Source organism: Nannizzia gypsea, genomic scaffold (assembly GCF_000150975.2).
Source record: "Nannizzia gypsea CBS 118893 supercont1.7 genomic scaffold, whole genome shotgun sequence".
Lineage (NCBI taxonomy): Eukaryota > Fungi > Ascomycota > Eurotiomycetes > Onygenales > Arthrodermataceae > Nannizzia > Nannizzia gypsea.
In genome coordinates, this window is record NW_003345195.1 from 254,098 (window position 1) to 266,769 (window position 12,672).

The window sequence follows — 12,672 nt, forward strand, 5'->3', positions numbered from 1 at the left end:
CTCTATGATGCGTATTATATCGTTAGCAGTTCTCCTTTGCGCCTTCGCGGCCAGTACTTTTGCAGCCCAGTACTACATCACAACCCCTGCAGGGCTCTATCTTAACAACTATGGAGGCGGTGTCGTTGGGAGAGAAGAACGTCAAAATTGGACTGTCAGCCAGGTTTCCCCGGATTATGGGAAAAATTGGCACGTTATCCATCAGGGCAGCTGGTATCTCAATGTCATCGCGTATAGAGAGGGCTTTTATGCGGATTACAGCCAGATTCCAACGATATATCGGTTAGAAGAAGAGGGAGAATATCATTATATCGTTACCATAGGCAATTCTGCGGCCGACGGCAACTTCACATGGACCACCCAAGATTATTCGCCTACTTTTACACAGCTGCGACTTCGACCATACACCCGTGCGCCGAATCAACGTTTCCGTTTCACAAAAATTGCTGACTGACCACTGTCGTGGTCCGCTTTGGCACTGTTGTTCTTTCAACTTTATGAACGCAGGTCTCTCTTGGTATCGAAAGTTGGATGTTGATTTATATTATTGTGGTATGATGTCGTGGTGGACTACTGCATCGGCGGTGTTTGTCGCCATCAAACTCGATGATCAAGACGATCAGATACGTCAGACAGCTCATTAATGTGATAGCATCGGAGGTTGTATATCAAGTTCATCTAGGCCTCATTGTTTCTTCACTGTTGTATTGTCGATATCCATTTGAATTATCAGCCTGTTATTATGCAATCAATCGGGTGGGTAATCAATAATATAAGTTTCATGTCCATAGCTATTGAATTGACGCATACGTAACAAACGTTGGGGGGAGGGTATCCAGGAATAGCCGATTGAGACAGTAAAGTAGATAGGACGTGATCTCAAAATTCGCCAGTATTGATCTATATTACTAATCAAGAGTATTCCTATTCACGTGACTATTACGTAAATAATTGTTTACAAAATCACCCAAGAAAACTGCTCTAGGTCCACGTGATATCATGTGATACAGGCGCGTTTTGGGAGGCTTGGCCAGAAACGGGAATTTCAGTGGCGGCTCAACGAGGTCTCTGTTGCTTGAGAGAGCTTCTTCACCCGCGCAACCTCAAATCCGTCACTAATACAACACCACGTTTTCACCGGTGTGGAAGTGAATGAATCTACATTGATGTGGGCAGCTTTTACCTTCTGTTGATATCTGGCTGCTCAGTTTAGATCCCTCTGGGGATCGGATTGGTGAACCTGTCGCGCACGCAGTTTCTGATCAGCAACGCACCGCCATTATGGAATACGCAGACGAATATGGGGACGATGTCTACTACGAGACGGAGGAGGGAATAACATCTGAAGACTGCTGGACGGTAATTTCAGCCTTTTTTGAGTCCAAGGGTTTGGTCTCTCAGCAGTTAGACTCTTTCGACGAGTTTATCTCGACTACTATGCAAGAGCTGGTAGAAGAGCAGGGCCAAGTGACACTCGATCAAACAGTACCTCCTAGCGACGATGAACATGACCCCGTTGTTTTACGCCGTTACGAGCTTAAATTTGGTACGGTTATGTTGGCTCGCCCCTCTATGACGGAAGGAGACGGCGCGACCAGCATCATGTTGCCGCAGGAAGCCCGTCTACGAAATCTCACCTATGCGAGCCCTCTCTACCTTGGTATCTCGAAAAAGATTATGGAAGGGCGGGAACGTCTACTATCGGAAAGAGACGAAGAGGAGGAAGAAATTGAGGAAAAGGGCGATGAAGAAAGGCGGAACCGAGGAACGTATCTGCACTGGGAACGTAAGCCAACAATGGAAGACGAAGCGGAAGAGGAGAACATTTTTATTGGAAAGATGCCCATCATGCTCAAGTCAAAATACTGCATCCTCAAAGACCTTGGTGAGCAAGCGCTCTACAACTGGAATGAGTGCCCATATGATTCAGGCGGTTACTTCGTCATCAATGGAAGTGAGAAAGTTTTGATTGCACAGGAACGGAGTGCTGGAAACATCGTACAAGTCTTTAAGAAGGCTCCTCCAAGCCCAACACCCTACGTCGCCGAAATCCGAAGTGCTGTTGAAAAAGGTTCTAGGATTCTCTCTCAGCTATCTATCAAACTCTTTTCCAAAGGAGACAGTGCCAAGGGTGGATTCGGTCCAACAATCAGGTCGACACTTCCTTATATCAAGACCGATATCCCAATTGTCGTCGTATTCCGTGCGCTTGGTGTGGTGTCTGATGAGGATATCTTGAACCATATTTGCTACGACCGAAATGACACACCCATGTTGGAAATGCTCAAGCCTTGTATTGAAGAGGGATTCGTTATTCAGGACCGTGAAGTTGCTCTTGACTTTATAAGTAAGAGAGGATCCTCTCCGATGAGCATGAACCAGGAGAAGCGAGTACGATATGCGAGGGACATCATTCAAAAGGAATTCCTACCTCATATCTCGCAGAGCGAAGGTAGTGAAACTAGAAAAGCCTTCTTTTTGGGCTACATGGTTCACCGTCTTCTTCAATGTGCACTTGGACGCCGTGATGTCGATGACCGAGATCATTTTGGAAAGAAGCGTCTCGATTTGGCCGGACCTTTGCTGGCAAACTTGTTCAGAGTTCTATTTATGAGACTCACCAAAGACCTTTACAAATATGTCCAGCGGTGTGTTGAAACTGGTAGACAGCTTTACCTGAACATTGGTGTCAAGGCTAGCACCCTTACCGGTGGTCTTAAATATGCGCTTGCTACAGGAAATTGGGGTGAGCAAAAGAAGGCTGCCAGCTCAAAGGCTGGTGTCTCACAGGTTCTTAACCGCTACACATACGCCTCTACACTTTCCCATCTTCGACGAACAAACACGCCTATTGGCAGAGACGGAAAAATTGCCAAGCCGCGACAGCTTCATAATACCCATTGGGGTCTTGTTTGCCCTGCCGAAACACCTGAAGGTCAGGCTTGTGGTCTTGTCAAGAATTTGGCTCTCATGTGCTGCATCACCGTCGGTACTCCAAGCGAACCCATTATCGATTTCATGATTCAGCGAAACATGGAAGTCCTGGAAGAATTCGAACCCCAAGTCTCGCCGAATTCGACAAAGGTATTTGTGAACGGTGTATGGGTGGGTGTACATAGAGATCCGGCGCACCTTGTGGGAACAGTCCAGTCGCTAAGGCGGCGAAACATGATTTCCCATGAGGTTAGTTTGGTTTGGGATATTCGAGATCGCGAGTTCAAAATATTCACCGATGCCGGACGTGTATGTCGACCTCTCTTTGTGGTCGATAACGATCCAAAGAGCGAAAACAGCGGGTCTCTTGTTCTTGTCAAAGAACATATTCATAAACTTGAAGCAGACAAAGAACTTCCGGCAGACCTTGATCCGGAAGAGCGAAGAGAGAGACATTTTGGCTGGGATGGACTCGTTAAATCTGGAGTCATTGAATATGTCGATGCGGAAGAAGAGGAGACTATTATGATCGTCATGACACCTGAGGACCTAGAAGCATCGAAGCAATACCAAGCTGGCTATGGCATGCCTGAAGAGGATACGACAGACCGTAACCGACGTGTGAAGTCAAATCTTAGCCAAAAGGCTCATACTTGGACTCACTGCGAGATTCATCCGAGTATGATATTAGGCATTTGTGCCAGTATTATTCCCTTCCCCGACCACAACCAATCCCCACGTAATACATACCAATCTGCTATGGGTAAACAAGCTATGGGCGTTTTCCTCACAAACTTCGAGCAACGTATGGAGACAATGGCGAATATTCTATATTACCCCCAAAAACCTCTTGCTACGACTCGGTCCATGGAGTTCCTCAAGTTCCGTGAACTTCCTGCAGGCCAGAATGCTATTGTGGCTATAGCTTGCTACTCAGGCTATAACCAAGAAGATTCCGTCATTATGAACCAAAGCAGTATCGATCGTGGCTTATTCCGGAGTTTGTTCTACCGAACATACACTGATTCTGAGAAGATGATCGGGTTGACAGTCGTTGAGCGATTTGAAAAGCCCATGAGATCAGATACTCTTAGGATGAAACATGGAACGTACGACAAAGTTGACGATGATGGGATTGTGTCACCCGGTGTTCGTGTGTCTGGTGAAGATATCATCATAGGGAAGACGTCACCTTTAGCACCTGAAGCCGAGGAACTTGGTCAGCGAACGAAGCAACATACTAAACTGGATGTTTCAACTCCTCTTAGGAGCACAGAAAGTGGTATTGTTGATCAGGTACTTGTCTCCACAAGTAACGATGACCTGAAGTTTGTGAAGGTGCGGATGAGAACCACAAAGATTCCCCAGATTGGCGACAAGTTCGCCTCTCGACACGGTCAAAAAGGTACCATTGGTATAACATACCGGCACGAGGACATGCCATTTACTAGAGAAGGTGTCACCCCCGATTTAATTATCAACCCCCACGCCATCCCATCTCGAATGACAATTGCCCATTTGATCGAGTGTCAACTGAGTAAAGTCTCCTCGCTACGTGGATATGAAGGTGATGCCACTCCTTTCACCGACGTTACTGTCGACTCGGTATCAAGTTTGCTTCGCGAACATGGCTATCAATCACGTGGATTTGAAGTGATGTACAATGGACACACGGGAAGAAAGCTGGTTGCTCAGGTATTCCTGGGTCCCACATACTATCAGCGTTTGCGACACATGGTAGATGATAAGATTCACGCTCGTGCCCGTGGCCCGACACAGATTCTAACTCGACAGCCGGTGGAAGGTCGTGCTAGGGATGGTGGCTTGCGATTCGGAGAGATGGAACGTGACTGCATGATTGCACATGGAGCCAGTTCATTTTTGAAGGAGAGATTATTTGATGTGTCTGATCCATTCCGAGTACACATCTGTGATATTTGTGGATTGATGACCCCCATTGCGTGAGTTCCTCTAATCCCCCTGATCATACAATCCGCAATGATAAACGCTGCAAGAGCCGGCTAACATAAGATAAAAATATACAGCAAAGTCAAGAAGGGTGATTTCGAATGCCGAGCTTGCAGAAACAAGAACAAGATTTCACAGGTGCATATACCGTATGCCGCCAAGCTCTTATTCCAGGAATTGGCATCCATGAATATTGCGGCGCGCATGTACACCAAACGATCTGGAGTATCGATTCGATAAGACGGCGATTTACTTTCCAGAAAAAGTCACTTCCCTCCGCTTTGCATTCCCTCGACCAGCCATCAGTACTTACTTCTCCTCATCACAGGACTGCGGAACTTCGGGCCTCGTTTTCCTTCCGATATGACCCTTCTCTTCTCTTCCTTGTCTTACACAAACTGCCTTCTCCCATTTTTGTTCTTCCGTTTCCTAGGCGTGTGCCTACTCAACTACTTCAATAATATCTTTCTCATGGCATGGCTCTGCGAGTTTCCGTTAATCTGTCTTGCAAATCGATACTTCTACCGCGTGGATGGAAAGGATAGGCGCAAGTTCTCGAAAATAAAAATCCGTATAGTCCTTGTTTGCTCTTAGTTATTTAGTGAACAAATTAGACTCAATAAGAATTTCCAGAGTTCCGTTAGAGTTATGTAGCTATGGCGTATAGGCCTTGGACTTTGAGTCCTTGGGTTCAAGCACTACTTTCAGACGAGAAAATAATCCGTGCAATTTATTCCCCTTTGAGAGAACATTAGGAAGATAACCGGTCACGTGGGTCGGTTCTGGCTGGACGCGTAACCAGCTAGGTAGGTTGGTAGGATGGTTTGAATTCTGCGTGTTACAACACATCTGTGATTATCACATTGATTTTTTGATCAAGGAGTCAACACAAAGAAGCCGCTTGAGAAGCAGAGAGATTTTAGCTAACAGAGTGTTCTTCTCATCCACTGCTGGTAACCAGATGGTGCCATGTGAATATATCGCACTGGACATGCGCATGTCACCCTTGCATCCTTCCTTTCTGCATGATGTGCCGCTCTGCCATGCAGGCAGTGCTCGAAAGTAACGATGATAGGCCGGTGGCTTTATCCTTTAGTCGACACCGAGGATGGGAGCGATGAATTGACGGACGAGAGGAACCCTCGAAGTTTCTCTCTAGTGACCATGGAGAGAACGAATATGGCTGCAGTAAACCACTCACATCAACTGTGGCCACCGGTTGATAATGAGATAAATAATCACCGGAGATTATGACGTGGACCACTGGCTAAAACTGATCATCGGAAATCAGATCGATGATCTTTAGAATAAATACTGAGCCTTCTTGCTCTGCTATACCAAGTAGCCTATTCCAGGTTTATGAGGATGATGCTGGGGATATGCAATACAATATACCCCTCAATGGGCAAGAATCGTCATGAAGGAACAGAAGGACCGTCAATTGGCACAGCTCGGATCGAGTTTTCGTTAAGTTATTCGAGATTGCACGGCACAAACAAGGAATACACACATAGGCCATGAAGTCTCTCCGGGAAGTTTCTCGATATGCAGGTGGAGCTGTTGATTTTGGTGTTGGGTCAATTGACCTGACAAGGCTCAAGAAATTTGGGGGCCAAATCAACGATTGGCTCTCCCCCCAAAGCGAAAGCAAAATGAACGGCCTGCCCATCAACGCATCCCCTCTGCTAGTTCATTTCAATATCTGCACTCCGATTTCCGTCCTCCAATCTGTCAATATACGGGGTTCCGCCGCTCTGCTAACTTTGGGATACGTATTCAACTACTTTTTATGCGCCCAAGCTGGACTCATGACCAGCTGAGAGATTAAGTTTAACCATTAACCGGTGAAATATCGCACTCATAGGTATGCATATCGGTAGAGTGTGCTCTACCTAGTTAAACAGGTAACTATACGAACGGTTTTCGCTTCGTCAACGGGCTAGGGATGGCTGCTAGCGGAGCGAAGCTATCCTTTGCTTTTGAACTCTTTCCATGCACGAAGCCAGCACATATTGAGAACAAACGGAGGTGATTGTGCCAAAGGGAGTAGACCGAACAGGCGGGAGGACCTGTCTTGCGAACCTTTTTCCTGGGTGTTACATCATAAAGGTATGTTTGTTTTGGTTATGAATCATAACTGATCCTACATGGAAATGGCTCAACATCGATCAGCACGAAAACAATATACCATTCTCTGGGTTATCCCCTGTAATAGAAACACTGGCATCCGTTCACTCTCAAGGTGGCGGGTCTGAACGTGATTTTATGCCGCACCACTTGAGCTATACCGTGTTTGGAGCCGCAGTGCAGCTCGGTGTGATATTAATTTTCTGATCCAACCATGCCACCAATGACAGACAGGGACCCTGTCCCTGTTATCCTGCACTCTTTCGCCCGGATGATCAGTAGAATTCGTTGGCTGCCCATGCCTACAGGGAACTACTCAGCACACATGCTTGAGTATGGCCGTCGTGGATGCACCGGCCCACCAGAACAAACTTCAAAGGGATCAGGAAGACGAGAGAGGTATGCAAGAGCGCAAGCACTAGCTCCTCTGGGGTCCCTGTTACTGAAAGCTCTCCAGCGACTTGACCAGCTAAGCTACCTACCTGTTTCGCTACTCGCTGCAAGGTGAAAAGGGGCGACCCTGACTCTGTTGCATTATTGGAGAGAAGCAACCGTTGGGATGGTCCTTCATGTTGGCTCAGGGCTGCAACAAGTGTCTAAGGTGTGTGACGGGGACGTGGCAGGCAAAGGCGGCACGAAGCCGGCATGGTGTGTGGTGTGGTCACTCTGTGTGGTGTTGGTTGTTACTTCTGCATCCACAGCAGGTACTCCACCACCAGATCTCTGCGGCAAGGTACCTGCCCCTCTTGTGCTACTAAAAATACAACCGGCATCAACCGCCGGGAGCACTCATTGGCTACATGCAGTGTTATGCAGTGTGATGGGACCCATAACTCCTGATCGGGCTTAGTCCCAGTGCACGATCCTCGCTTATACGGCATTTGATTGGCTGATCCTTTATCCAGCTTTCGGGACCCACAGCTCCATAACCAATAAGCGGTGGTCTCTACCCGCCGTCTATTCTTAGGGCCCCACCCGCACCCTCCCCACCGCCCGGGCCTTTGTCGCCTGCCAGGTTCGAAAATCCCGTCTGCAAGAAGATATAAACACCGTCCAACTCCACGCCCAGTTCTGCTCCTCTCTCTTCTCTTCTCTTCCTCTCTTCTCTTCTTCGTCCCCCATCCCCTTAATTTTGTTCTCTTTTCGTCCTCGAGCTATTCCTATATTAAGAATTCTATAGAGCTGGTCTCTTCTCCTGCATAATTACTTTTATACCCTTTTTTTGTGCACTCTTAATATACAACTTCATCCGTTATCTACTTCGTTGTCGCTGGTCCGGCAATTTGAATCGATTTCGATAATAGCTCGTGTGATTTTTTCTCAAACAACCCTTCACCTACGTGGTTTTTTTCAACGCACTTTTGTTTCAACTGCTTTTTGATTTGACGCCTCAAGGAAGCTCTGGTTAGCTACCTCCGTCTATTCAACGACTCAAACGTGCCGAACATTCTTCAACCTTCATTCTATAATATTTAATAATTTTTGACCGACCAATCCGCCCTTTAATTCCCCGATCGCCTTTTTATCCGGTATAAAAAGACATCAAACTTCGAACATAAACACCTTAGAAAACCACACAAAAATATACACAACACCCTCGACAAAGCATCATGTCTTCTACTGCTATCCAGCTCAACTTCTCCCTTCGCACATCCTCCAATGTGAAGACCGTCCATCTTTTGGGTTCCTGGGACAACTATGCCGGCCAGCTTCCCCTTTCCTCCAAGTCCAAGCCTGGCTCGTGGCAGGGAGCATTCCGCTTCCAGACTACCATGCTTCACCCCGGCTCTCGCTACTGGTACTACTACATCATGGATGGCTACCATGTCTCCCATGATCCCGCAGCCGAATTCACCGTCGAGCCAACCACCGGACGCAAATTGAACATCCTCGACGTTCCCCGTACGCCTTCCACCAAGTCGGCTCCCACCTCCAAGCCCCGCCGCGACAGCGTTGATGTTCCAGTCGGACGTGCCCTGTCTCCATCCAGAATTTTGCATCCACGTCCCTCTAAGCCATACGCTTCGCGCCAGATCCGAGAGGCCAACTACCAAGATCTGCCAACTGTCGACGCTCTGACCGCAAGATTCAGAACTACCGACCTCTCAGACGACGACTCTGACATCTCTTCATCCCCACCATCGTCATCAGGATCTTCCCTCTCCTCCCGCTCCAACAACACCTCTCCATCTTCTGTCTCTTCATTCAGCGACCTTGACTCAGCATGCAGCTGTCAAAGATTCGGAATTACTCGCAGCGGAGAGAAGGTCAAGATCGACTGTGGTGGCCGCCGATGTGGCTACAACACCCTGTCCGACTCCTCTGATGACTCTGACGAGGCATGCAGCTCCGACGAAGAATACAAGCATGTCCGTACCCAGCTTCGCCGCCAGAACATCGCTGTCCGCAGGTAAATGGCCAGCTCAAAGTTTCACATATAAGGGGACGAGGTGTCATGTCAAGCATCTTCACACCTACCATAGGAAATGATGGATGAGAAGCCATTTTCTATTCAAATTTCATCTTCTTCAACGCAATTTGCTTTTGTGTCACTCGCTTTGACATTGTCTTATCACCTTGACCTCGATTGCTCTCCTTTATTTCTTCTCTTCACAGGGCGCTTGGTTGGGGCGACACCAATGACAAACTGCCCTCTTCTCCTCCCGTTGGCGGACTTCACGCCAAACCCACGCCACGGGAGTCGAAGCCAAGGGGTTCAAACCTTTTTGCTTTGTTGAAGGAGATCCTCTCTCCGTCCATGCAGCCATCTTGTCAATACTTACTGCTTGGAAACGAAGGGGCTTATGAAAATATATCTCCTTCTTCCAGTCGGAAGGGCTACCTCCCCGCGCAACCTCTTGCTAAGAGGTTGCTGCACCATTGACAACGGATTCTTCCTTACACGTTAAGGTCCATAGGTCCATCACCGCCAAAGCATGTGCACCTCTCCTTGCCAATATATATTTGTCTTACCCAAAGGGATGCCGGGAAACAGCACCTTCGTTTTGTGTATGATTTAATGAAAAGAGGACAAGCACTAGTTACGAAGTCATGTCATTTGTTTATGATCCTTTCCGGTTACTTTTTTTACGAAGAATGAATAACATGATATCTTTGTTGGGGTATGAGAGTACGGGGAGGTGAATGGGAAATATGCACCACTCATTTGATTTTCGGAGTTCCTAAATTCGAAATCGGTAATATGAAAGGAAGGGGAAGGAAGGATATTTGGTTTTATGTTGTCTTTTCAATGAGAATGTGAAATATAGCTTAAGTACGGAGTAAGGTAGTTTATATTCAACCCGGCACATTCATTCATAGCAAACCCGGCCTCTCCCTAACAAACACTTTCCGTTTCCCGTTCGGAAAGTCCGTCATAACGGCCCACTGGCTACTCCAGTTCACGAGCCAGGATAGCAAACAAACCCCAACCGTGCAAACTGAATTTAATCAGGGCTTTTGGAGATTCCGCTGTGTCTGGTAAGCTCAAACCCCCCAAAAAACCGCCTAGCTGCAATAATTTGATTATGGGAGGGGGGGGGGGGGGTTCATTTGTAACCACTAGTTATAGCCGGCTTTAACCTCGACCTTCTATACCTGCTTTAAACTAACATCTTCTAGAAATGAATAAGTTACAGCTTCACGTGCTGCCGGGCCGGATACCGCGGAAGAAAGTAAGATATAAGATATAATAATGTTCACATTGTGCAAGGAAGATTGAATTGTCTTCACCTAGAAGACATATGGACGATTCTCTTTACCATTCCCCAACCCATCTAACCATTCAGTAACTAATCATTTTCCGAGCAAGGTTATGAAGGTCGCACACCTGAACAACAATATCGAAGTCGGCTTGCTTTCTGCTGCTTTCAAACATGCGTATTCAGTCCGAACTTGCTTTTTCTATAGTCCCCATGAATACTCCTCCGAGTTGTGTCTGCTTATTCTCCAGTAAATGTATATGGAATAGGTTATCTCCTCCTTCGTTGGCTGAAGATGCCTCTCTCATAGGTTCTCCGTACGTTGGCGCCTTTGAAGAAAGAGTGGAAATTGAGCTGCTTTCCGTAGCGGCACTGCAGCTGTGCATTCTCAGTCGATGATGCCCTGCAGTTCCCCATAATCCTCAAGCAGTAAAACCGTTGGAACGTTGATGGCCTTCGTGAATATCAGCCTAATAGTTTTAATTCGACGTTCAATAACAGGCAAGGTCTTTGAGCTGTTATCCGCTGGTAGTGAGATGAGTATCATATAACTGGTCTATACTGCATTTTGATCGCACTGAACATGGTATATTTTATTGAACGCCCCTTGAAAGAAGAAAGGAATAACGCAATTAGTTCTACAAAGTGATCAGCCACTGCGAAAAGATTATTCTGATTTAGTTACATGATATGTGTAGGTCCATCACAGAAGGACTCCTTCAAGCATATCCTATTTCCCATTAATAATTGGGATCCCGGACATTTGATAATGAATTATTGTCATTTGAATCGCCCTGCGATTGTCATAAATTCTGCTTTCCCGTTTCGTCATTCCGCTCGTTCGATCATAGCTCATAGCTGTCTAGGCTATATCATGCAAATCGTAAGGGTTCGTTTCCACTAGGGAAATCAGGTGCGAAGAGTGTGGCGGTACCCAGAGCAAAATACACAAAAGCGTCCAGCGCTATTGTGCACGGGGTGGTTGTAACTAGGAGCCGTTCGTGTCCTGCCCGTTGTTAAAAATGTTAGCAACGATAAACTAGTTTATACTGGCTGTAGAACACTTGTCTTCATATCCCCCAAGATACAGTGACTGTTACAAAAGAAAAATAAAAGGGTTTCCCGCAAAACAATGATAGTGAGCTAGTGATGTTCCTTGCTATCCAAGTCTCGTATAAACCGAAAAAAATGGAACAAATCATACCTCATATCTTGTGTCTCTTCACAAAATGGCGGGGAAACAAGAGCCAAAGGGAATTGTCTACCTCCTACCGATAGAGACCCTTTCCACTAGAAGAATACCCTGAATCGGGTCTGAGCTTTGAACTTCGAGGGTATCCGGGGGTACCACATTGCTGAACGGAATGCTTCGGGCAGGTATAGCCAACCAGGACTACTTTCTCCTGGACAACATGGCCTCGCTGGCCGTATGCTTGACATGGATCAATCGCGTGGCGATGGTGTAGACAGCGGCAGACCGAGAAGAGCTCCAGCAGTTGGTAACACATTTTTATGCGTAAATGATGTAAAGTTGTAGTCTTGTCGAAGACAGCAGTGATCCCGCGACTGTAAATGGGATCTTGATAGTGGTCGATTTGGATAAAGGTGTGTTTTGTCGGTAGTTGCGTCCGGATGGTTTGGGATGATGCTCTGCAACAGCCCTGGTATTGGGAGAGGAATAAGAGAAAATTAAATAGGCCGCAGAGAAGAATATGCCCTGTAGTTATAAAGTAAGGCTCCGTTTGCTCTATGATAAACCAGTTACCCACGAACAAACAGGACGGCAAGCGAGAGGAGCAAGCAATGAAATAGACGTGCTTGGCTAGAAGAAAATATTAGAACCGAGTAGCAACAAAAGAGCAATGACAAAACGAGAGAGGTAGATGTTGATCTATAGGAGAATGATTGTCTGGAGGAGAGGAGAGAAAAGACAAGGTCTCAA

General features: G+C 46.7%; 5 protein-coding genes across 5 annotated transcripts; all 5 read left to right on the plus strand.

Annotated features, from left to right (window-relative positions):
• Window positions 1-7: 7 nt before the first annotated feature.
• Window positions 8-454, plus strand: MGYG_09150 (hypothetical protein; the record flags this gene model as incomplete). The annotated part of the gene is made up of 1 exon (XM_003170095.1): window positions 8-454. One exon carries the CDS (start codon window positions 8-10, stop codon window positions 452-454), a length of 447 nt encoding a protein of 148 aa, XP_003170143.1.
• Window positions 455-1,281: 827 nt separating this feature from the next.
• On the plus strand, window positions 1,282-5,142 carry MGYG_09151 (DNA-directed RNA polymerase; the record flags this gene model as incomplete). Its single annotated transcript, XM_003170096.1, has 2 exons — window positions 1,282-4,895; window positions 4,980-5,142. The coding sequence occupies 2 exons, from the start codon at window positions 1,282-1,284 to the stop codon at window positions 5,140-5,142; spliced, it is 3,777 nt and encodes a 1,258-aa protein (XP_003170144.1).
• Window positions 5,143-6,419: 1,277 nt separating this feature from the next.
• MGYG_07389 (hypothetical protein) lies at window positions 6,420-6,722 on the plus strand (the record flags this gene model as incomplete). The annotated part of the gene is made up of 1 exon (XM_003170097.1): window positions 6,420-6,722. The coding sequence occupies one exon, from the start codon at window positions 6,420-6,422 to the stop codon at window positions 6,720-6,722; it is 303 nt and encodes a 100-aa protein (XP_003170145.1).
• A 1,917-nt stretch (window positions 6,723-8,639) lies between these two features.
• Window positions 8,640-9,443, plus strand: MGYG_07390 (GTP-binding protein EsdC; the record flags this gene model as incomplete). Its single annotated transcript, XM_003170098.1, has 1 exon — window positions 8,640-9,443. The coding sequence occupies one exon, from the start codon at window positions 8,640-8,642 to the stop codon at window positions 9,441-9,443; it is 804 nt and encodes a 267-aa protein (XP_003170146.1).
• Window positions 9,444-10,231: 788 nt separating this feature from the next.
• On the plus strand, window positions 10,232-11,244 carry MGYG_07391 (hypothetical protein; the record flags this gene model as incomplete). Its single annotated transcript, XM_003170099.1, has 6 exons — window positions 10,232-10,287; window positions 10,484-10,509; window positions 10,668-10,703; window positions 10,818-10,908; window positions 11,000-11,047; window positions 11,232-11,244. The coding sequence occupies 6 exons, from the start codon at window positions 10,232-10,234 to the stop codon at window positions 11,242-11,244; spliced, it is 270 nt and encodes an 89-aa protein (XP_003170147.1).
• Window positions 11,245-12,672: the final 1,428 nt, after the last annotated feature.